General features: G+C 39.6%; 2 protein-coding genes and 1 long non-coding RNA gene across 4 annotated transcripts; all 3 read right to left on the bottom strand.

Annotated features, from left to right (window-relative positions):
* Positions 1-329: 329 nt before the first annotated feature.
* On the bottom strand, positions 330-10,121 carry LOC140925176 (uncharacterized). The gene is made up of 9 exons (XM_073375141.1): positions 9,993-10,121; positions 7,320-7,362; positions 5,828-6,312; positions 5,581-5,607; positions 4,873-5,124; positions 3,871-4,041; positions 2,982-3,032; positions 2,429-2,524; positions 330-1,742 (listed from the first exon to the last, which is right to left on the bottom strand). Exons 1-9 carry the CDS (start codon positions 10,090-10,092, stop codon positions 922-924), a joined length of 2,046 nt encoding a protein of 681 aa, XP_073231242.1. The 5' UTR covers positions 10,093-10,121; the 3' UTR covers positions 330-921.
* A 4,667-nt stretch (positions 10,122-14,788) lies between these two features.
* Positions 14,789-18,202, bottom strand: LOC140926510 (plasminogen-like). Of its 2 annotated transcripts, XM_073376239.1 has the most exons (4): positions 17,828-18,202; positions 16,454-16,480; positions 15,285-15,551; positions 14,789-14,833 (listed from the first exon to the last, which is right to left on the bottom strand). In XM_073376239.1, the coding sequence occupies exons 1-4, from the start codon at positions 18,165-18,167 to the stop codon at positions 14,829-14,831; spliced, it is 639 nt and encodes a 212-aa protein (XP_073232340.1). In that variant the 5' UTR covers positions 18,168-18,202; the 3' UTR covers positions 14,789-14,828. The 2 variants fall into 2 exon arrangements, with proteins under 2 accessions (XP_073232340.1, XP_073232341.1); XM_073376240.1 differs by lacking the exon at positions 16,454-16,480.
* Positions 18,203-19,258: 1,056 nt separating this feature from the next.
* Positions 19,259-23,317, bottom strand: LOC140926509 (uncharacterized). The gene is made up of 3 exons (XR_012164437.1): positions 23,060-23,317; positions 20,664-20,730; positions 19,259-19,506 (listed from the first exon to the last, which is right to left on the bottom strand). It is a non-coding gene; the product is annotated as an uncharacterized lncRNA (long non-coding RNA).
* Between the last annotated feature and the right edge of the window lie 1,354 nt (positions 23,318-24,671).

The raw sequence follows: 24,671 nt of genomic DNA, 5'->3' as shown, positions 1-24,671 counted from the left end.
TGTTTTTAATTCGTCTTCAATATGAAGACAATTCTGTACATTTTGAAACCTCAGTGGAAGCAAGCAAAACTGAGCTTGTAACTCATCGTGTAGACTGTGGTTACAACTTCTAATCTGGTAGCCTGCGAGCAAGCTCTCGTATTTGGGCGAGCGAAGCGAGCCACGCGAGAACGCGCGAGCGAGCGGCGAAGCCGCGAGGAGCCGTAGTCGCGTCTCCTCCCGCGTGCCTCTCGCGCGTGTACTTTTCACAATATCCCCCAAATGGAGAGCTTGCTTGCAGGCTACTAATCTGGTTAATACCCTAACTCGTGACCTTTAAAAAAAAATAGTGACCGAGGATTACATTCTAGTGGTACCCTGCACAGTAGGTCTTAAGTATCAACCTGCGAATGGAATTCTAAGGCGTGATTACTGAAATAAAATATTGGAATAAAGATACTGAGAATAACTTCTTTGTACTTCTGAGTATTATGCAGAAAAGGGTGGCTAACCTTTAAGACCGTTTATGGGATCGAAGGTGTGATCATTCAAATAAAACCTCTCCAGCAGTACTTTCATGTGATACAGTTTGTTTTGTACGTGATTCTAACTTCAGAGTCTGTGATTGAAATCCTATGGTGTGATCATACAAAAGAAAGTTGTTCAATAGTACTTTTACGTGGCAGCATTTGTTTATCTTTGGTTTGTGCATAAAATCGTGAAGTGTGACCAATCAATTGAAAAGGTTCTGGAGAGGTGGTTATAATTTTTAAATCCGGACCATTGTACTCAGTTATCCTGTTATTCTTTCTCGCGGTCCCGTTTTTTCATATTTTACAAATATTGCTGTTTTTTTGTTTCAGTATTTTACAAATTTTGTGTATTTCTGTTGGTGAAGTGGTTATTGCTCATTGCTACGTCATCATAAGTACTGTTTCCTGTTTAAGCATCGTGGTCCTGTGTAAGGTTACTGTTGTAAAACCCAAATAAACCCGTTTGATCTTGCATGTGTAGTGCAGCTTGAGAACACGAAGTTCCCGCTTCTTTTGCACAACTCGACCCAAGTGGATGTAGTTGCGCATCACAGTCGGTACCCAAGCATCTTAAATCAACGTCTTGTGTCGAGACCGCATCGTCGCTGTGTTCAGCTCCGCTGTCTTGTGTATCTGCCTGACTACACTCATCGCATGAATCGATTTCAAGAATTGTGCCAATCTCGTCCAGATTGCTCTCAGTTGAATCAATTTTTCGACACGAAAGTTCGAACTCCCGTATGACAGAATCGTGGACAGGTATCCCACAGGCATCCTGTATGATAGAATCGTACACAGGCATCCCACTTTTATTGACTCCGCCACTTATCGAGCGCTTAAATGGCACCGGATTTTCCAGCGTTTTTCGTCTTATACCAGGCCTCAGCTTGTCGTACCCAGGCTTAAGAATTAGAACATCGCATGGTCCATCGTCAGCCTCATTTTCATATCGAGGTTGGAAAAACAAATATTCGAGGGGATTTGCGAACGGTCTTCCAAGTTGGTTAATATTTTCATACGGTGAGTTGCGAAATTTTCGTAGCAGTCGCGATGGACTGTCTCTTGGGGGAATTCTCGCGTAGAAAGGCAATGTTATGAGTGGGTTTTCATACATTCCTGCTTGTCCATAACAGTTTTTCTCTATATTTTGTCCAACCCTGATTCCGCTGATGTGAATTGTTGCATAAGGAGTTATGTCATGTTCGTCTGGATCTTTTAATTTGCGACCCCCTGAAGGCAAAAGAAGACAAAATAATAATTAGCTATGTACCTTGTCGGCAGTCTATTAGGTTTGTGGTCGCATATCTAAACACTGCGTTTTCTAGGACTGTCATGGTGCAGAGGGCTTATAAACTGTCTATTCTCATTTCTGGGAACCATTACATCTCAGTAAAGCCTCATGTTAGAATAGGCCAGGAAGTCTTCCTGAAGTCGTCCCCGGAAGCAGTGTCCTCGCACTCTTTGGTTAGCGGGTAGGATCTCCTGGCGACCAGCAACCACGCCCAAGGACTCCGAGTTTCAGATGGCCTTGCTGAAGAGCTTTCCTTAACACAAATGGGCTGATTAAAGAAGCATCACTTGGAATATCAATCTATTTGAAAGATTTCTAAGCCATAACTTTCGGCTGTTAAACAGGTTGATTCTTTCTTTTCTCTACCTTGCACATGATTCTCCTCTAGTTGCAAAAAATATATGCTGCTTCCCAGTGGATGTGGAATTTTTTTATGTGTTGCAGCAAGTCGGGTGTCTGTGATTGGATGTACCATTGGACAACGGCGGCTACGAGAAGTTGTGAAAGGGCCAGTCTGCTCAGGAAGTGTTGAAGCACTTAACAGTGTGACAAGAGAAGTGTGCAGCAGGGCTTTTAATATTTTAACTCAATTAACACTTTTATTATGTACTGCTTAGCCACTCACTGTGTCTCCTAAACAGCATGACCCCCAATACCACTGCCACGAACAGAAGAACTGATCCAGTGGCTGAAACAATGATGATCTCGGTCAAGGTCAGTCCTAGAACGAAATATGAAAAAAGGGAATAACTTAGAGGTTTATGAGAAACTTTGAAATATCTGCAAAACTGGGGCGCAAGACTTTGAGAGGATAGGGGATGGTTAATAAGCTCGTGTTTCGGGATTAAATTAGATTATTCGACCAATTAACAAAACAGCACTGTCATCAAGATTTGTGGCAATTTCTCGATTTCCTACGATAAGTGTTTAAAAGATCAAAGAAATCTCGATTTAATTTGTGGGATCTTCATGAAATTATCAAGTTAACTATCTTTGGAGGAAAACAGAATAACTTTAGAAAACCACTGTCGCAAAATCTTATTCGGTAGCAGGTTAGAACGCAAGCCGCGCAAGCAACCATACAATTCAGTCACGTTTTCGAATCTATCCTTAACCCGTTTAAATGCATGGTTTTAACAGAGTTGTGAGCTAAGGAGAAAATGACTATCTACACTCACCTAAATAAGTTGGAGACATTTCCTGTCTTGTTCTGTCTTCCCGAGCAATCCCTAGAATACAAATTGAAGTCGCCAATACCAATCAGTAAGTTATCAGCCACGGATCTTTCTCACCAGAAAGATAAACCCCAGGAAAGACACAAATTACATATTTTCTCTGCAGCTCAGATGTATTTTTAGGGCAACCGATAATTGGGTTAAGTAAAAGATCTAATCAATGGAATGTGCAAAGAGAGGATAACGGGTTATCCTCTTAGCTTTGGAATGGGATTAAGGCCCTAAGATGAAAGTGCAAGAAAAAGCATTTTCTAGACTGTCAGCTGCTGGCGGTATCGGTACTAAAACCGCCCCCATTTCTCTCGACTTGTGCGCAAGAATGTCTGTGAGAACAACCCTTATAAGTCTATGCTAAGAAATACGGAATATAATGTTGTACTGGCCCACGTTCCAAAAACAGAATATTATAAAGGGTCTTTCTCATACAGAGGACGAATGCTGTGGAATTCATTACCAAATGATATAAAAACGTCCGAATCTAAAGCTATCTTTAAAAGAAAACTGGCTAGTAGGCAGGCAAACTGTTGACTACATTTTACTATATTTTATTATTTGTACATATTTTTAGTGTAGTTGTACAGTATTTACTTCTGTTTTTATACGGCTTTCATGTAAAAAAGTTATGTAACTTATGAAATTACCGTATTCAAATAAAAGTGAATCAATCAATCAATCAAGAGGGAATTCTGTTGCCCGCAGACACCTTTTCTGGACATAAAAATTTGGTCTTACTAACGATGTAGCAGTACACAAATCAGAAAGATAGATTTCAATCGTTGACATTATAATGAAAGAAATTTGCACTTCGAGTAGTCTGTGTTTTTCCTCCTACCTGAACAGTTGTGAACATTACAAGGAACTGGATCGGTGAGCGGACCGACAGTGGAGCAATTTTTCCCGCCAAAACGCTGTCTGGTGCATTCGCGAGTTCGTTTTCTTATACCTCCTCCACAAGATACTGAACATGCGCTGAATGCACTCCAAGCTGATAGCTTTGCATCTTCTAAAACAATTCCAAGACGAAGAAAAATGTTTATAGACTAAGTTTAGTTTTCTTTTCTGATACTTAACGGTTCGCTGGAATAACCGTTTTCTTCACTTCAATGCAGACTCGTACCCAGTCGCTATTTATGTGTTTTGGGGGTGAGAGAAGATTGGGGGTTAGCTATTTTCCTTTCGTACCTTCCCATAAGACCTCGCTATCCAGGGGGTAAGTATATCGACTGGTTCGTTATCGAAGAACTGGGCTCTAGTGACATCTCGTGGACAGATTTGGTTGATCTATATGGTGTGAGTCGTAAGCCCACGAGCCACACCCCGGGCGTTTAAAAAAGATAACCCAAATATAAGACAATTACATTCGTCAATGTTCATCAAGTCTATCGTAGTAGTATAGGGCGCATCAGTTACTCGAAAAGAACACGAATACATAGAGGATATTACATGGCCTCGCGGAGATACGCAATTTCTCTTCGAGTGTTGAAAAATATTTCACGAGTGAACGCAGCGAACGAGTGAAATATTTTTTTCAACACGAGAAGAGAAATTTCGTATCTCCAAGCGACCATGTAATGTTCTATTTATTATATAAACACCAATGAAATGCCAAACCATTTTACTTAAAAAGCTTTTTTGGTCTGAAAGGTGCGGTTTATTATGAAGAAATAGCAACGGTGATATTTTCACATGTGAAGATAACATGTTATTTTCACATATGAAGATATCAAGTTTTCCCGAGAAAGCTCACTTGGTATTTCATTGGTGTTTATATAATAAATTGGAGTATTTAACATTTTCTCCGTCTCCCACCTTGTTTGTTTTCATTGAAACTTACCTGGTGAGCAAACTGGGACATTGCAGTACTCCCAGCGCACTGAGGGGTTTGTAGTATAGCACCAGGGCCCTAGAGGTGCTTGACCACCCGGGTTTCGGCATGCACCGCCAGCATTTTCTAGTTCGGGGAATTTGTTGGGTGTTCTGTGGTGGCGATGAGGACACTGGGAAGACCATGGTTGACACGTGTGACCTGACTGGGTCACAGATATGTTTCCACGGTATGATTGGCCGTTACCAAAGGAACACGAGTCTGTTGAACAATAGAAAAATAAAATCAGACTGTCATCTTACGTCCGGTAAGAAACCCCTCTTTGATGTCTTTGACTTTTTTTCTGATGTATTCATCTAATATGCGGTCGCCATCCACGTAAAAATCATCGCTGTTGTAATGTCTTTCCCTATGACTATGGACTATCGCCGATAATTAATGAAATTAGTGGTTGTTATCAAAATATTCTGCTGATTTCAGGATCTTTTTGGAGTCATATGAAGTTCCTAAGGATAATACTTTTATTACCTCAGTTGAGGCACACAAATTTTCGTGTTTCCTTACGTAAGGCAGGTTGACATAAAGAAAAATGACATTTCATTCTGAAATTCCTAAAACACGTCGTTCAGATCATAGAGGCACATGGTTGTTCATTAAAAAAAAAAAAAACTCACACAAACATTAAAAACAAAGCAAGCTGAAGTGGCTCGGACTTACCGCTTTCTTCTTCCCTCGATTTATTCTCTGAAGTAAGAAAATAAATAAAAATAATCAATTTTAGTTGTACTGCAGCTGTGCACGGTAGAATAGCGACTCCACCAGAAGCCCTCCCTCGGGTATGGTTTTCATAACTCAACCCTCATGACTTTTCCAAGCCCCACCACTCCATGTTCCCATTGGTTAAAATCAACAGAAAGCCATCTGTTTTTTTCCACATGCTTAGCGTTGAACTTACTGATCATACCTTTAAACTCTTGGGGAAAATAACACTCCGGAATAGTACCGCCGTCTCTTTTAGGTAGGATGGTGCAGTTTATCAAGTCAAAATAACCATAATCAGACCGTCCCTGGGACATCTTGTTTATTTCACGTGCTCTTGGGTACTCTACTCTGCAATGCTGCTGAACCATAATTTCGCAGGCTTCTCTGCAGACCGGTCGCGGGCGGATCCGCGAAGAAGTGTTGTCGCATCTTTGAAAGTAATGGTTGCAGTAAATAAGCTCAACAGCCCGGAGGCATTTATCAGACATATCGTCTTTAGCAAGTAAATAAGCCCTTGCGAACTCGAAATTTGCCAGTAGTTTTTCCATTCTTTCTTGCTTTGATTCTGGACCATAGATAAGGTGGTCCCCTAGGAGATCGGAACAGATACCACTCCCACTGTAGATGTAAGGATGACACTCTGTAGTCAGTGTGGGTGGGAGGGGGTGGGCTGGCACGCACGAGTTGCTGTTGAAGAACAAATGTAGTTACTAGAAGTGATATAAAAATAGTAACTTACTGACACATACTCTCACACTACCTTAAAAGAGGACGGTACGTAGTTAAATCGACCCCAACCTCACCTTGCTCTGAGGGGACGAGTTGGATAGAAACCTGGAAACGAGGTTGACATTGCCCCTGTTGTTTTGAGCGACGCATGTCAACCGGAAGTGTACTTTTGCATTCTTGGGAAGTAGTGTTTACCACATTTTCTGGAAAAATCATATCTATAGGAGTAAAGACCCACAATCACAGCAATACAAATTTGGCAGTTTCAAGGCATATTAAAAAGCGGAAGGCCTCGCTTCCGGTTGACACGCGTTGCCCAGAATGAGTTTATTTTGCGTAAGCTCCGTAAACATAATAATGAGATAAGCAAGGCGTTGGTCGCCTAAGTAATTGCAACACTATGCTCAGGTTAGCCATGAGTACTTTTGGAGAAGAGGCAGAAAATCTTGCGCCCCGTTGTTAGTCATTCCGAACTAGAACCAAATAAGTGGGACGGAAAGCAACTTCCGATTAATTTCAAGCGTTTAATAGGCCCAAGAATAACTTTGGTAATATTTACATATCCCAAGGGCTAGACAGTGTCCCATTATTCTCTCTAGAAGGCATCGTGGTCTCAGTTTGCACGATGTTTCCCGCGCTTATCGCCGGCCTCTGCATTAAGTTGCTTTGCAAGCTCGGATTGGCTCATTAGCGTGTCTGCAAAGCTTTTGATTGGCCGAGTAATACATTTGGTTTGGGCTTTAATCCCTTCACTCTTTTCACTCGAGTGAAAATGTTTTTCACAGAAGATAAGTTCCCTAAATTCCTTGATTGTTGTTTTGTTTATTTTCACCATTTGTTCCGTTTGTCTAACTCTAAAAATTATTTCTACCACTTTCTAGGCTAAGTAAGCCCACGCAGGAGCCCATGGCCCATGCTGAGCCGTTAGGAAATATTTTAACCCGAATTACTCGGGCACCACTCACCTCGGTTTGTTTGTTTCCGTAAAAATGCCGTTCCCGTGGGTTTCTGAGTAAATAAAAGAAACAAGATTAGTAATAAATTGAATGTAATCTCTACATTAAAGACATAAGTAGTAGCTTTTTGAAACCTTTTGCGTTGCTAAGAGTAAGTTTTAAACTAATCACATTTTCATTGTCTTCACAAAATAATCACATTACGACAATTACGTACACATAATTGAATACAATCGCATTAGGAAGTCGAAAAGGGCCTAGAAAATTTGAGAAACTAATTTTCTTTTGTCCGCAGGCCAGACGTAATAGACGCCTTTTTTATAAATATAACTTTTATAATTTATTTCGAAAACACTGCCATTCTGATGGAGCTCAACGATGCCGTTAGCTTTTTGGATTGTTTTCCGATAGGCCAGTTTATTAAATAAATCATTGGATTTTAGTTAAATGACCTTCGAATGAGAGCAGAATGAAAAACGGAAAGACCTACCAGCAGCTAGAATATTGCTAAAAATATATTGTCAGCAGGTTTCAGATTTCGTGGTAAAAGATACAATACGTATTTGACGACAAAAATCTCAAATGAAAATGGTTTTTGCAGACGCTGTCTGCTGCTCGCCGACCTTTAACTAGTCAAAGGGAAAGATTTAACTTCGGTTTGTTTTTGTGGAACAATAATTATGACAGGAATGTAATAGGAAGTAAGAGTTGTCGACGAGGCGATGAATTTTGGGAGTATTAAAAGTTAATTTGAAATCCTCCAAAAGAACCAAATTTCCGCATGGAAACACTTCAATCCTAACTGAGAGAGAGTGTGGATTGAAACACTTAAATTTTGGAAGCGACACATTTCAGCTGACATTTGTAGTTGTTACGATCCTCAGCCTTCATTTGTGGTTTATTTAACAAACGAACAAGGAAGGTGAATGGTTGTCAAGAATAACGAACAAAACCCGGGTTTTTTCAAATGAAAAAAGACCCGTCTCTTTCGTTGTTATATTACATATTCTTCATTCAGTATAACTTAAACGCAGTGTGGTTTCTTTTATATGGAGATTTCTTGCGCACAACCCTACGGCGTTACTTTCATAAAAATATTGGCTTTCCGTTCTAAACACCCTAAATGAGACGAAAATCTGCAATTTAGGACCCTCAGCGAGACAACCAGCCGTTCCTTTCATGGAGTTTCCCCTGGATATATAGCGGTCAATTCTATGTGGTGTAAAGAACAGGAGTGGTTGAAGTATTAATTTAAACAAACGCCTCCCTGATGATGACTGTGTGAAGGTTTGTTAAGGTCACTTTTAAAAAAAGATCTAATATTCGGGATGCAAACTTAATTGCCAGTTAATATTAGTTTTGGTTCTTTCAGTTACCTTTCATAGGTTTTTTGTCATTCCATTCAGTAAAAAGTAAACGTGAGCAATAAAACACAAAAACTTATACCAGTGGTTAGCTGATATAGCTTGACTGAAAAATGTTAAAAAAACATGTGGAATTCTTCTCATTTTCATTTTTTCCTGCTTCCTTCCTCAGCGAACCCACAAGGTAATTATAATTCCATACAAGTTTAATTTTCAGCTAATTCAATGTTATGAGAATAAACCACTTTACTTCAAAGGGCGAACTGCTTGCTAGATTTCCTGACTTCTTCAAATTCGACGGAACAAATAGGAATTTTCCTTTACATTCACCGTTTTTCTTGTCAAAATTTTCTTTTAATAATTCCCATGCTGTTCATAATGGTCGATTTCGCAAAAAATAAAAAAAATACGTAATTGACTAAAAAATAAGCCAAAGGTAAAAATAATGTAAAATTATATGACGATTATTTAGCTCAGATTTCGACCAAAATTGTCTGCCTTCTTTTTAATTGGAAAATTAATTACTTAATTACAGTAAATTGATGAAACACTGCATCTTTAGAACGCGTTTTCAACGTAAGAGAATTACACGTGTGAGCAAAAGAACGAGCCATTGTTAACGACAAGACTCCACAGGACTACCATGATTGATCATGATTGGAAACGTTGCTTTTGAAGAGGATTTCTACAACTTAGGGCCACTGCTCGTGTTAGACCACTAATTCAACAGAATATAATAAGCCTATCCATTTGTTATTGTAATCTTTTCTATAAAAACATTTAACAAGATTTACAAGATAAAGATGGTTTGTCTCCGTAAATTTTGTGCGGGGGAGGTAGATGGAGCGATATCTTCTTGAGGACATATTTTTCTGAATCTTTGAGTTAAAATTGGCAAATTTGTCGGTGAAGTATTATCTATTTCTCTATTTATGCAGTTGCAGCACAGTTTCAGGTCAGTTTCATCACTCAAAGAACGTTAAAAAACATTTCTTTTTGTATCTTATCTCATAGCCTTCTTGTGTTCTTCCGAAACTCGCACAAACCCCCGAAACCGATCTCCCCCGTTTCTTAAAGTCACCAAGAGATACAGTTTCCTTTGCCGACTATACGGCGAACCGTTAACTGACAAGTTCGATCAGTAACAAAGAAAATTGTTTTGAGTTGTAGTTTTGTATGTAACGAAACAAGAACTACTATTACAGCTTTTTGGTAGCCGTATTTTGGGACAAAGTTATAAAACTTACCGAGTCACTGGTTTGTGGTTAAGGTTATGGACTATACGCGGCTTATGAGCAATTATATAATACCAGCTTACCTATTTCAAGGACATTGTTTTCGGAAGCTCCCGACGGTACAACCAATGTTATAATCAAACATAAGAAAATCTGCAAGCCTCCGAATCGTTGCAAAGCCATTTACTGCGTGTAGACCCTAGCTACGAGAAGATACGTACGATGGAGACCTTTCAGAGTTTTGCTTAAACTTGACACAGCGGGTCGTATTGCATGACCCTATAGCCTCACACCCCTTCCGTCGCGGTTTCCGTAATACAGATAATCGTCTCTCGATTCTTAAATCTCCTTGATTTTTTAATTACGGAAACAGAGACTGTTTTGTTTCCTTATTGGGCGAAGTCTCTCAAATAACAAAACAATGTGTCATCAAAATTTAAAAATGAAAAGCGGTTCCATATGCTTAGATTCGTGGCTTCGCTAGTGGTAAAACCTTTCTCGCCAAACCAAAGCAGTAAAAACTACGAAGGCGAATATTACAGTTTTCCCGTACAAAAATACTTTTATTTGATCGGTCTGCTTTATGTAACTTCTGATAAAAGTGGTTTTTATGTATCTGACTGCGAGCCAGCGTTTCATGATCAATAAAACCCCAGGCATTTTGCCTTTTTTTGTCATGTCACGCTCTAAATTTTTAACAGAACTGAAACCCCGGGGAGGGGGGTACTGCCATATATGGGCTATATAGGTATGTGCCGCTGTGAGTTTACTCTAGGATAGGGTATATGAATTAGAGCGTTTGGGTCTAGAATAGGCCGGGTATCATTTTTCAGGTAACTGATCAATTGGTTGAAGATTTTATCTAGACTAGGGAAGCAGCTACTCTAGGATAGGAGGGATTTGGGGAGTTTACTCTAGTATAGGGTAGCAAAATTTAGCTGAACTAGCTCTGGTATAGGTTAAGGGTTCCAGGGTCCCAGCGGCACATCCACACCCAGAAATTCCTAAAGTACCCCCCCAGGACTGAAACGTACTTGCTAGAGAGTTTCTCTATGCCGTTTGAATTCGGAAGGACCTCAGAAGACCTTCTAACAGCTGAAGTTTCAAAACGTTTCTTACAGATAATCAGCGGTCAGTTAAACTGCTATCTCTTCGTCCTGGTAGTTCATTTAAAAGACATCAAAAATTTTCTCACGCTTAGCATGAAGTCATCATTCCCTCTTTCTATGTCCCTTTATATCATATCAAATTCCCTTTTTACCGCTCATCGGAGAAACAGCAACGCCTTTCTATAGACACAACATGGGAACATAATAAGCTGACAGTTGATCTGTTCTCTTAGATGTACTGTCAAATCCCGTTGATGGGGACACTGAGGGGCCATAAGGCCATCCCCCCCCCCTTTTTTTCGTTTAGCGTTGAATGCGTTTCCTGATGTTGGGTGGGTCGGTCGGATTGAAAAAAAAAACCTAAAAAAATCACAAGGAGTCTCTGAATAGGATGCCCTGGTATTCAAGGATGACGTTGAAAGTTAACATTCACATATTTGGGTTAACAAAAATGCACAATATACTGTAAAATTGTTCCTGTTTTTCTCTATGCTGTTAGTATGCTCATTTTTCAAATTGAAAGAATCATTTCAAGAGAAAAATGGTTTAACTAAGTCGTTACTTTTTTTTTTTGAAAATGCCGAAAATTTGGGTCGGACGACGCTAAAGGGAGAAAAAAAAGAGGATGGCCGAAAAAGAATCCGTATAAACAGGGTGTCCGTAAAGCGAGGTTTGACTGTAATTTGGAACAAAAGTAACGCTGATTGTATATGTGGAGTCGGAATCCGACTGATTGGGTTTTACCGTGTGGCACGAAATTTTTGCGGGTTCTAATTTTTGCGATTTTTGCGATTTTTCCAGCGATCCGCAAAAATACGTTCCCGCAAATAAAAATAACCGCAAACATTTTTCCCGCAAATATTTACTCGAGAGTAAATATTCTTTTACTTAAATTCGCTACACAAAAATACAGTAGTAAGAAAGCGTTTCGTGTCTGGTCAAGTTCAACTTGTCTCTTTCGTTCAGAGACAAAGCAGTAATCGTACACAATGAAATACTTGTTTTACGTAGGGTACGCATACCGTAATTTGTTTGAAAACATGTATTTCTATTGCTCGTACCCAATAAAAACGAAAATATTATCAATGCTGGGTACTTGGTACTTTCTGAAAATCGCAAAAATTAATTCCCAGCAAGAAAACCAATCTGTCCTAATCGCAAAAATTAGTTGCCGCAAAACACAAAAAATCGTCAATCCGCAAAAATAAACTCCCGCAAAAAATTTCGCGCCACACGGTAATTGGTAACGCAGTAGAAATAGACTTGGGACTCTATGGGACTCTGTCGGCGGGGGTGGGGATACTCGTTTGTCTTGTTTAAGGTTTTGGTATCACACATGGTAGGGGGCTGAAGAGGAAATAATGGAATAAGAAAAACGGAAATTTTCGAGTTGAAATATGGTAATGGCGTAATACCCCTTTTTTGAGGGAGGGGGGGGGGGGGGGGGGGAGAGGGTAGGTAGTACTAGGACCAGGTTTGATTCCGTTTGCCCAATGATTAGATTGGGAACTCAAAATCCTTAACAGTAAAATTACATAAAGCAACAGCTAATAAAGCATCAGCTTTTCACTGGCGTATGATGATTTTGACATTAAAAGCTGGATTAAGATCTTGTAGTCTCTAATAATCTAATTTGCCAGAGGCTAAAATTTCGAAATGATCCCACTTGATATTATGTCCGGTGGCATTGACTTGGTGAGCAATAGCTGATGAGTGGTCATTTTTAGTTAGGGTCTTGAAGTGTTCAAGTTTTCCGGCTGTTTTAACCTTGGCTACAATTTGAAACATAGGACACTGAGCTGGTGTTGCACTGCTTCTTACCTGTCAATAGTTTTCCGACATTGTCCAGCAAGTTACGTTCACCGCAAATCTCACACTATACTTAGGGAGGATATCATAGACAGTATAGAAAGCAATAGCTGCGCGTAGAATAGCCTGCGAAGCGCAGACGTATTCTCTCTATGCGAAAAATAATTGCTAGTTTATGTACTTTAAAAATTTTTCGGAATTTTGGCCGGTCGGTGAGGTAGTGTTAGTGATAAGGGCGCGATAAGGAGACGAAAGGTCCGGGTTCGTTCCTGGGTTGCGGTTTTCTTTCTTTTAAATAGAAAAACTCTCAATAACAGGTCAAAACGTTTTTCCAAGTGTCTTAAAAATGGCAGCAGCCGTTTACAAAAGGGACAACTGCTGGATGCCTGGCTGTAGTTCCTGCTAATAAAACAAACCCGTACCCAGGGCCCGGAGTTGTAAAAGGGAGGCGCAGGATATCTAGCCTTGCGTAGCAAGCGTTTCTGTTTGGTTTCGGAGGAAAAAAAAGACCGTGGAAAGGGAATTTCGGTTTTGACCTAGGCTCGATTACCAGCCGCTGTTCGAGAAAATAATCCCGCGCTCATCCTCCCGAAGGATGAAATAGGATCAAAGACCAGAGCCGGGAGACGGCGGAAATCGAGCCTAGTTTTGACCACTTGCGCCATTTTTCGCGCGGTCTTTGACTCTTGTTCGTCATTCTTTGCTCCTAAACCGCACAGAAACGCGTGCTACGCAAGCTACAGGATATCAATCCTTCTTTCCTCTCATCGACGGGTCAATGTTTATTGATGAACAATCACAGTGTTTTTTTTTTTGCAAGCTGAAACCTCTCGGTTTTCCCAGCGTGTTCTCTCAACCTCGCCCTCATGAGTTCCCGTCTTCCAGTCAGTGTGCAGAGCGTCGTCACCAACGACATATAAACTAACATCTATTTAGGTCAGGTACTAATCCCTTTTTTGACAGGTGTGGGTGGAGGTTATGCCTAGCTCCCCTGCTAGCAGAGTCGCTTCGATCTTTCCTAGATCTTCTAACAAGGTAGGTAATGACTTGCTCATTGCGGTTTTAAGAAAATAAACAACAACAACAACAACATTCTTGAATTTCAAAGGCACGTTTTGACAGGTTCTTCCGCCATCGTCTTTAACAAGAGTCATACAATCAGAATCAAACTATTGTAGTTTCAACTGCATGCAACAAAGACACATGGGAATGCTTCCGCCCTTATCATTTAAACTATACAAGAAAAATTTTCAATGTGACAGGGAAAATACAAAGTTGAAATTAAAAAGTTATTACAACAATTGTATTAATTATTGTAAACTACGCGAAGATTAATTCAAGGTACCGACGTGATTCACAAGTTGATTCAACTTTTGATTTAAAGGAGTTAAAGTACTCTAAAATACTGTAAGAACTACAGCCGTCAACATTCTACTAATATTTAAGGTTCTCCCAAAGCGCTTTGCCTCCTCGAAAAACATTGAAATTTTCAAGAAACAAAATTAAATTTTTTTCTCCGGGACCATCATTAAGTGTTAAATAGTAACGCTCAACACTTTAAAACTAAGAATTAATCAAAATTAAGAAATGAAAAGTGGTTCTTACTTTTCGGTCTGTGGATGAAATGGTGAAAATTCATTTAAATTTAATCTCTCCAGCGAATCTTCACTTCGTACTATTAATTCAGTATGTAGTTCTAGCTTTTTTAAGTCTGTGGACGAAAACCCCTATGGTGTAACCATTCAAAATCTCTTCGGCATGGTACTGTTAATTTTAAAACATGAAGTCGGTTTTATTTTTTCGAATTTGTGGGCGAAGTCTTATAGTGTGACTATTCTATCTGGCCATCTTTTCACATGATAGACTTTTTGTTTCTGCAACTAAAATTTAATTTTTAAGCCTCAGTCTTGTGAATGAGAGTAAAAAGTGGCAGGTCTTCAGTTTTCTTTTCTTACGCAATTTCTTCTGCCCAACGAACATTCTCGTTTATTTTGCCTCAAGTTAATCTGTGAAGAAAAAGAAAAAACAAAAGTGATCCTAAAGAGAAATGTAAAACCAGAAAATAATTGAGAGTAGAGCATTATTTTTATTTGGGAGTATAGAGAGTTAAAGTGACGACCCCCCTGTCTTTAACTGATTCATTACAATTTACTTTCAATTCATCACTAATTACAATAGCCAATGAATATGATATGCTCAGTCCACAATGAAACGGGAGCCGTGCGATATGCAGACGATACACATCATGTTCTTTTCGATACTTTGAGAAGACCTGTAATGACTTATTAGATAAAATTTAATCAACCGCTGTGTCTGTGATTTTTTGGCCGTAATTTCTGATTCAGATCCTATTGGAACAAGTACAATTTTCAGCTATTTTTACTCTTTTTTTTAAACTCATGTTCAAGACGAATACGTGCGACACAAATCATGAACTACGTTGATTTATAAACGAACCTTTGTTTTCTTCTTGCGATCCACATTTATCGACACGGCAGTATTCCCACCGTACTGTGCTATTGGTTGTGTAGCACCAAGGGCCGTGAGGGGCCTGGCCACCAGGATTCCGGCATGCATTGCCAACTTTTTTTAGTTCAGGAAAGGTTTTTGGTGTTCTGTAGTGCCGGTGAGGACACTGGGAAGACCAGCGTTGACACTTATAACCTGATTGGGTGACAGATACATTTCCACGGTATGACTGCCCGTCACCATAGAAACACGTTTCTGCAAGAGTTCATTGATCAATTGAGATTTCTGGACAACTGACCACCCACCCCTCCCCTAAGTCACAATATTACCCTAAGTGAGAAGTAAGTGTTAAAGTCAACACTATAACACTTACTTCTCACTTAGTGAAAAATTGTGACTTAGGGGAGGGGTGGGTGGTCAGTTAATGATCCTAGTTCATGTATATAAACACGTGGTTTATAATTTTAAGCTTCGGTAAAACGGGCAGCAAAAAGGTGCAACTTGTTTTGTAACATTGCTACAAAACGAGTGAAAAGCGATGATGCGGGTTTCACCACTCACGTTCAAACCTGTTAAAAAACAACCTGCTTTTTGTTGGTGGTAAAACGTGCAATATCGCTATTCAACTCGTCGCAGCAAGGTTGCAAGGTAAGTTACAGTTTTTTGTGGCCCGTTTTTCCGTACCTTTAGCTCGACAAATATTATCATTCATTCAAAAATCCTTTGATAATTCATAAAGATAAAACAAAAGAAATTAATGTTAAATGAGTGTCTTTAAATCTGATAAAGACACGGCTAAACTTTACGTCCAATTTTTTCTTAGACCAAAATAACCTCAAATCTAAATGTTAGTGCAAGAATGAGTTGATCTATATCAGAGATTTTGAGGCCGTTCAAAAAACGAGCAGGAGTGTATTATCAGGTCTAAAAACTGTGGGCTTAGCCCCGAGTTAATGTTTTAAAACCTTATAATAGACTCCTACTCGTTTTTAAACAGTACAGCATAAATGTTCTCTTGTTGGAAAATAAAATAGTCTTTAAAATCCGTCGCCCTCTGAGAGCTCGCTTGAGCGGTTATTATAAATTCTCGTTTAGTAAGATTTTCACTATAAACTCGAATGAACATCAAATGTGTAGACAACGTCGTATTTTGTTACCTGTAGTAGGAGGAGAGTCCGCCTTATCTGAAATAAATAACAAATGTTGAGCAAAAAACGGTCAGAAAAAAGCAAAAGCTAGAAAAAAAAGATGTCTTGAAAAATGAGAGCTTCACGAAATAGATTGAAGACATGTGACGTCACGTAGTAAACTCCGGCCATGTTGGTGTAAATCTGAGTCACGTGATCAGCTATTGACATTATGCAAACTGTCATCCCCAGTGTTCTACCAGTTTGTGTGAAGTTAGTTCTCGTCGTTTCTTAGTTTGTAGTCCGGTTCTCAAAATAGCCCCTCAACAACCTTGCGGCCGTTGCGGTTGTCTGACTACAATAAAAAAGGTCTTTCTGATGAGGAACAAGTCAATTATTCTTCTAGATGATGAATTATACTGTCGGAACCAAGGTTTTGCTTAACACCACCTGTGTCTGCAGTTTGCTGTGCTGCCGATAATTCCTGAGGGCTTGTTAAGCTAGGCCATAGGGAGCTTAAGCAACGACGACGGGGACAGCAACAAGAACGGCAAAAAAGCAATCGGCTTAGATTGGCAAAAAACAACTTTGCTCTCGTATCGCGCTTTTTTGTACATTTCTTTGCGTCAATGCACGACTATGACGTGAAACTTCCCAATTTTCACGGTTTTTGGGCGGACGTGGACACAAGACAAAGACTTTCTTTTTCTTTTCCTGAACTTTGATTCAGTCCTTCTAGAACTCAATTCCAGAAACGTCTGCCAACATTTGACGAACTAAACGAGATGGAATAAGTGCGATAAACTTATAAACGAATTCACTTTCCAAGCGACGTTTTCGTAGCCGTTGCCCTCGTTGTTGCATAATTGCTTAAGCTCCCTAATGTTTCAATACTACAACTTCATCTTGTCTCACAACGTTTACAGTTTCAACCCTCGCTAAGAAGGACATCTTTGGGACCAGCATAAAGTGTCCTTCTTAGAGAAATGTCCGTCTTATAGAGACGCAAATATAAAGGGAGTAAAGAAGTAAGACACCAACTCTAGGTGTCCGTTTTACAGAGGTGCCGGTTAAGAGAGACTCGACTGTACACGGAGGACTAATGCACAGACGTTTAAGCAACACCATACGTGGAGAAGAACTACTATTAAATTGGATAGGCTGATATCAAGCGTTGCGACACAGGCTGCAATAAGGCAACCTCGTTCCCAAGTTCTTTCTCTTGCTCAGGAGACGGGAAAAAGAAAGCCCTGGGAACAAGGTTGCAGAAAGTATGTTATACTCGGCATTTTACGCCACTGTAAATTAACTGCTTGTAAATGTTGCTATGAAACTGAGCAATGGTGCAATCCACGTGTAATCTGGAATGAATGTTTTGCACGTTAAACAACTTAAGACGTTCACCTTTCAACATCTCGGGATAATAGCATTCAGGAGCATCAGGTCCATTTCGCTTTGGGAGACCTTTGCACCACATCAAAGATGTTCCCCTCTGCATGCCACCAGAAACTACGCTCTGAACTCCCCAAGAGATCAGTTGGAATTTACTTTGATACATTTTTAATACCTTGCCCCAGTCCTTCTGGCACCGGTCGTTAAACTTCAGACATGCCTCCTTGCAAATTGGCTGGGGCCGAGGCTTCGATGATGTCAAATCACATTTGGGTAACAAAAATTTGCAGTACATGTGTCTGATGAGCCGCCAGCAAGTCTTATTCAGCAGTTGTCCTGGGAAATCTGGCATGGTTTGCTTGGATAATGAAGATATGAATAATAAATATCATTTACTTCACTATGGTTAGAAAATAACTGAATCAACAAGGGTCAGTTTCCAAACATCAACACTAACATTGTACAAGGTAACAGGATAATTGTAAAGTTAAGAATGTCTTAAAATAAAAAGAAATCCACAGTTTTCTTTGTCCTCGATCTGTTGATTATACGGGCGGAGTCAGAGCTGAAGTGGTAGGGGATACTCTTTGTTCAGGTCTGGGGATAAAGCATCATATCGGCTGTTAGTAAAATCCAACTAGTGATCTGTTATCAATACTGCGTTCTGATTGGCTGAGCTACTACTAGGCTATATGTTATAGCCCACTAGTAGCGAAAAGCGCCGGTTTTTTGGCGCCAAAAAAGAGTTGAAAGTCTAGTACTTACTAGATAAAGTTGTTTTGTCTCGATATTTTTGAACAACTAGTTGGATTGTACTAAAACAATTATTCCTTGGGTTGACTCAACGCACATTCGGGCTCGAGTAATTGTTAATTATAATCACACATGCCGGACATAAATACTTCCGTTCAGCTACTGGCAAGAGTTTACATCAATTTGAGAGGGGTATTGAATATAGGTACAAAACGTACAACTAAGAGGAGATCTCATTGATGTGTTCCGTGGGGGTTACTCCCTTATATAAGCCATATACTAGGTATGTGTCACATCAAAGGGTACGCCTCTTTCTTTTGCTTTGTTTTGGTCTGAAAATGGGTATAGACTTAACCCATTTTGGTCTGGAATAAGGTTTTCAAAGGAACTACGGGAGTGTCAGTGGTTAGTGGAGGTATTTGTCGTTTCATTTCCAAATGAGTAGGAGCGAGTAAGAAAGAAGGAGACATATGGGAATTCAAAATGGATTTTAAAAAATCCTTTTTTTTTTTGCTGTTCTAATCTAAGTAGTGATGACATCATTTCTTAGAAGCCAGGTCTGAAAACTGGTGAGAAAAATGACATTCTTTTTGTCTAAAATAGGGTCAGGATTTGGAGAACCGGGCAGAACACTCCCACCAAGAATTCCCAGGAGTACCGCCCCGGACTGTGTTTAGGTTCCTCGCAAAATGAAAAACCACTTCCTTACGTTTCTGCTTTTTCTCGAGAAGCGAACACTGTAGGTAACGAATAGGTTCTCCCTCCATTCCTGTTCAGCGGGTGTAGCAAAAAGAAGTTCATCTCCCAGAATTGATCTGCACACTTCAGGTTTTACATCCTTTCCAGTTTTTTTATTTCCTTTCTGACCATGCGCACTGTAGGGGTGGCAATATTTGCGCCTGAGTGTCCTGTTTACTGCTCGCACACATCTGTGGTTTCTAAATGAATACGATATACACTCGAATACAGGCTAATGAATTTATAACTTATCGTACAGTATTATTATATTCGGTGAAAACAAAAAGAGAGAAAGAACACGAAAAACCGCGTCTCGAATTTTTGAATCCCCCTAATACGCTGTGTTTTCATATTTTCCAGGGAGGATTGCATTTTCATATACAAAACACAGACTGTATTATGTCAAACGTAGTTAATCGATAAAAGGATAATCGATAATCGATATCAATCATCAATGAATATCGATTTCCGATATCGATCGATAGAAGTCGATAAAGAAAAAAGTTGTGACTCCGATTAATATTGATGATTTTTTGATAGAAATTGATGATGATTTTTTATCGATTGTTATCGATTTTGTTAATCGATGAATTATTTTTTCTGTTACTTCGATTTGTATCGATTTCCAATGTCAATCGATTTTTATCGATTAACTCCTTCTGGATTATGAGAGATTCGAAAATAGTCAGGCCCCGTGTACACGACTCCGGACATTTCTATAACCGCATTTTTGATCTTTGTTAAACCTGATCAAGAGCCCAAGACTAGTCATGGGCTCCTGTCCTGATTCGTGTGTACGTGGTCTTGCTAAAACTCCTCTGGAGAGTCTGGAGAGTGTTTTTTTAAAAAACTGGTTTCGTGTAGACCGATAGCCTGGGAACGCTGACGATTTCCGCTGACGTATTTCCGGTCGTCGCACCCGAAAAGTTACTTTTCGGTTGGAGAGATCGAACTGACGACCGGAAATACGTCTGCGTTTGCAAGTTAGTGGACGGGTGGCTGATTCGTGTAAAAAAAAATATTTGGCGTCAAAACTATGGGATTAGGTGTCGAAAGGAGTGTGGGAGGATGGGACAATAGGAGGTAACCCATAAACAAGCTCTCGAGAGAACGCGTCCGCGAGCGGCGAAGCCGCGAGGGCAGAGGAGGAACTTCTTTCCCCACCCCTGGCACTTGCGTCTCCTTTCGCGTGCGGTACTCGCGTGACCTCTCGCGACTGTCCCATATGGAGAGTTTGCTCACAGGCTAAAAAGGAGAGGAATTTTTTCCCCCCGCCCCCTTCCTCTCTTTGCGCCTGCCGACGTGGGCTAGTGTTACATGTGCTAGAGTGGAGACAAATGTGTATAATTAGTCGCACCTGGCCTTTGCAGCCTTGGCAGAAGAGATATTAGTTTCCTTCACTTGAATGTTGTGCCTCTTTACTCCTGAAAACAAACCCAGATGTCACATGGTAGTTTTGCACAGGAGAGAAAAACCTTATTTTAGGCAGCAAAGGATGAATAAAACCAATGAGTTTCCTTGCTGTCAAAAGTTTTGTTGTATAAAACATTTTTGTCGAAAAAAATGACAAAAATGATGATAAAAAGAGCACTCAACAAAGGTTTGCCTCCTCATAGTGGGGTTTTGAAATTCGACGAGGGAACGTACGTCCCCGAGGGACAGAAGTATCCCCTGCCCGTCCCCCTCCCCTCGTGCCTGAGTAAAATAGCATTTTTAAACAATCCCGAATGGATTTTTACTTTTTACTTGGTCGAGTTTTGTAAGAAAATATGTATCATAACTAAGACGGCGTCACCGCGACCAGCTGGTATGATTTATTCCGATTTATTCACAAACTGTTTAACTATGAAAGGTATGCAATGGTTACTAATTATATACTCCTTTAGGAGTGATTTTTGAGATTGTACTTAACGAGGGGCGGGAATAGCCTTTTCACACGAATTACATTTGATTGTTACATTTTAGGTACAGAAATCTCAGGAAGGCTGGACAACAGGGTGGTCCTAATAAATGTATGAGAAACAGCAGGGTAAGATTTCATGAGCCCTTTGAACAAAAATGGGAAAAATTCGAGCAACATGAAAACTATACCCTTTCCAGTGCAGGCGCTTATAGCCTCAGAAGAAGAGTACTCAATGCTATAAGACCTCGTTCCCAAAATTGTTAAAATAATTCAAGACCAATTACCCTTGAAATATTTGAGCCATATAGGTATGTGCCACCTCAAAGTGTAGGGTTTTTGCGCCGTCTTGGTATGAAAACTGGCATAAATTTTTCCCATTTTGGGCTGGAATCGGATGTGGTTTACGAAGGAACTACGATTGTGTATCAATGTGTTCGTCGTTTTAAGTCCAAATGAATGAGAGAGAAAGTGAAATATATGCGAATTCGAAATGGATTTTAAGAAATCTCTTTGATGCAGTTTTAATCTCAGCAATGATGACATATTTTCTGTTTTATGCCAAAAACATGTAAAGTTGAGTTCTGTGACCACCTCCAGGTCTGAAAACGGGTATGGATTTTAGAGGCCAGGTCTGAAAACGGGTGTAAAAAATTACATTTTTAGGTCTGAAATACGGTCAGAATTTGTAGAACTGGGCGGCACGCCTGCACCAAGAATTCTCAGGAGTACCCCCAGGGCATTATCACTGTCATTACATGACTGAATTTCTCCTGAATGACTCGACAAACAGGTATCATCCTTAAAAAATTACATGGAAAATTTAGCAGATCACATAACTTTGATTTTTCAACTTCCAGTCAAACAGTCTCCTTCCTCTTTACGTGAAGTCTCGACAACCATTTCTTAAAGTAAAACTGGATATAAAACGCTTATTTACTACGTTGACAGATAGTAATTCCATATTAGCACCTCTCTTAAGAAAACATTTTCTCGTCTAGCTAATATCTACATTAGATACGACCAAAAATAATCAAATGAGGGCAATACAAAGAAAAGAAAAGAAAAGACAAGACAAATAATGAACACCGAATCAAACATGACGAACTTTGTGTAATCTGCTTACAATTGTATGATTAACCTTAACGCAGTAAAAAATTAACGTGTGAGCAAAGTGAGAATTTCACTAACATATTTTAGCTGGTTACCTAACTTCAAGAAGCACGTTTAATATCCATCTGAAAGTAATTAAGCGGTTTTTCTAGTTTAACGGTTTACAGATATTGCTAAACAACATATTAAAATCAGCTACTACGTAGATTGATAAGTCTAATCCGGGTGTATTAAGATAAGTTGAATCAAGTTCCCCCATGTTTCAATTGAGAAAAAAGACATCGAGAGGGTTCCCATTGGAGTATAATAAGTCGATGAAAATCGTTAACTGTTAAACTCAACATAAACTTAATAAGCTGAATCAGTGGTTGTTTTTCATAAAACTATCCACTTGGTAATCAACAGCACCGCACACGAAGTGAGTAAAATAAGGAGGGGATGTTTTGTGAAAGTACTTTTCTTTTAGCATGATCATTTCATGAAAGCATTGAAGCATTGGTCTTTTCCTGCTGTGAATAATTCTCTTAAGCGATAAGGAAAAAACTTAGTAAGCTTTCTTTCAGGTCGATTTCCCTTCACAAAAAAGTCCTCTGTGGCGGACAGCATAAAACCATAGAACTTCCATCTAACACGCCGTTCAAAAGTCAGACTTACTGAATTATAAAACACTTGGGAACAAACAAGGAGAGATATTTCTGGCAGAATTCAGTATGGTAATTGAAGAAAAGAGAGTTACTTACGATTCGAACTAAGTTCACTATCAACATGACTGAAAAAGCTCAGTGAGGCCGCCACACTCAACAGGACTAAAGTGATGCAGCATTGAAATACTCCCAAGGAAATCATATTTCCTTACTGCCTTGCCAAAAACTTGTGGATGAATTGTGCTCGGCAAGCTACGCTAAGATATGCTGCTAACTGTTTTTTTCATGGTAGATATTAAATATCTTAAATCGCTTCCACGCTGTTTGAATACGCCCATTAAAACATGCCTCGGGGCAAAAGAGGCAAGTTTTCCGACTTTCAACCCAGCTTCTCCCGAACACATATTACATGGCTTATGTATTAGTCTGCATGTCCAGCTCGAGACAAGCCCACGCTGTGTTTTCATGGAGAAAAAGGGTTGAATGTATTGATTGTTTGGAGGAATTATCCAGACGTGCAGTATTGTTTAATAACTTCCAGAAACTCGAGGATCATTCAATCTCACCCAGAGAGTTGGATAAATTCCAATTAATAAAACCAGGATATAGTTACAAACAAACCGTTTGTTCACAACAGTACGTGTCCAAAACATCTGGGCTTCGCTGATAATTTTTTGTTCGGGTTCCTGTTCCTTTGTTGAAGGGTATTTCCTCTGTTACTTTCAACTGGTTGTTTTAAAGAACCATCAAATTGTATGGGCTATTAAAAAGCTGGAATTTGATTTATAAACACTACTAGTTCCGAATTCAAATTTTGCACTATCCTGGGTTATCTTAAGCCCGGTTTAAACAACCCGAGGTGTTGTACCTACATACATGACACGACAGGCATACGGAAAGCCCTTGATCAAGATGAGTAGAATGCGGTCTTTTCGGTGCAAGAACTAACTACCCCCAAGTCTTGATAAATTGCAGCCTTAAAGCAAACGAACGCATCACATCAGACAAATTTATTTTATGAAAATAAGAATCTGCTAGTTTTCTAGCTACAAAGTATTTACAGCAATGAAAATCTCAGTAATACTGTGATTTGTTACGTAAGCTCCAAAATTTACTATACATCCATGATAAAACGTTCTATGATGTCTTAGTTGGCAACGAAAACAGGCTACAAATTTCCTGTACCTATTCATACGATATCTTTTTAGTTCGCAGTTAAATCTTGTCCAAAATAATCTGCGATCAGGCGTTCTTTTTTTTTTTCAGGGAAAAGCGAAAAAGAGAAGAAGGACCGCCTTATCGCAGGAGTTGAGAACGAAAACGCAACCTCGTTTCCATGACAGCTTTCCAATGAAAAATCGGGAGGGAGGGGTTGGGAGCCGTAAGTCGATTGCGATCTCAGAGGTCAATGTTTTAGAACTAACCTAGAAGTACCTAGAAGTGCAGTTTGAACTTAAGTGTGTTTTATCATTGCCAGACCTGCTGTGTAATTAAAGAAAAGAGAGCTAGTCTAGCTATGTACATTGAATCGGTCGCTTGATTCTTGAAAATAGTTGATCGGAGAGTAGACAATTTGATAATGAAAACAAAAGCGCATACCGTACATATTTTGGGTTGTGTGGTTTAATAATGAGGTTTCTTCATCTTTGTAATCAAACGGCTCACCTTACTGGCCCCCAACCGCCCCCCCCCCCCCCCCCCCCTTCCA

The sequence above is a fragment of the Porites lutea genome, chromosome 2 (genome assembly GCF_958299795.1).
Source record: "Porites lutea chromosome 2, jaPorLute2.1, whole genome shotgun sequence".
NCBI lineage: Eukaryota > Metazoa > Cnidaria > Anthozoa > Scleractinia > Poritidae > Porites > Porites lutea.
The sequence above is the reverse complement of the archived record's forward strand: the minus strand, read 5'-3'. Positions and strand labels throughout refer to the sequence as shown.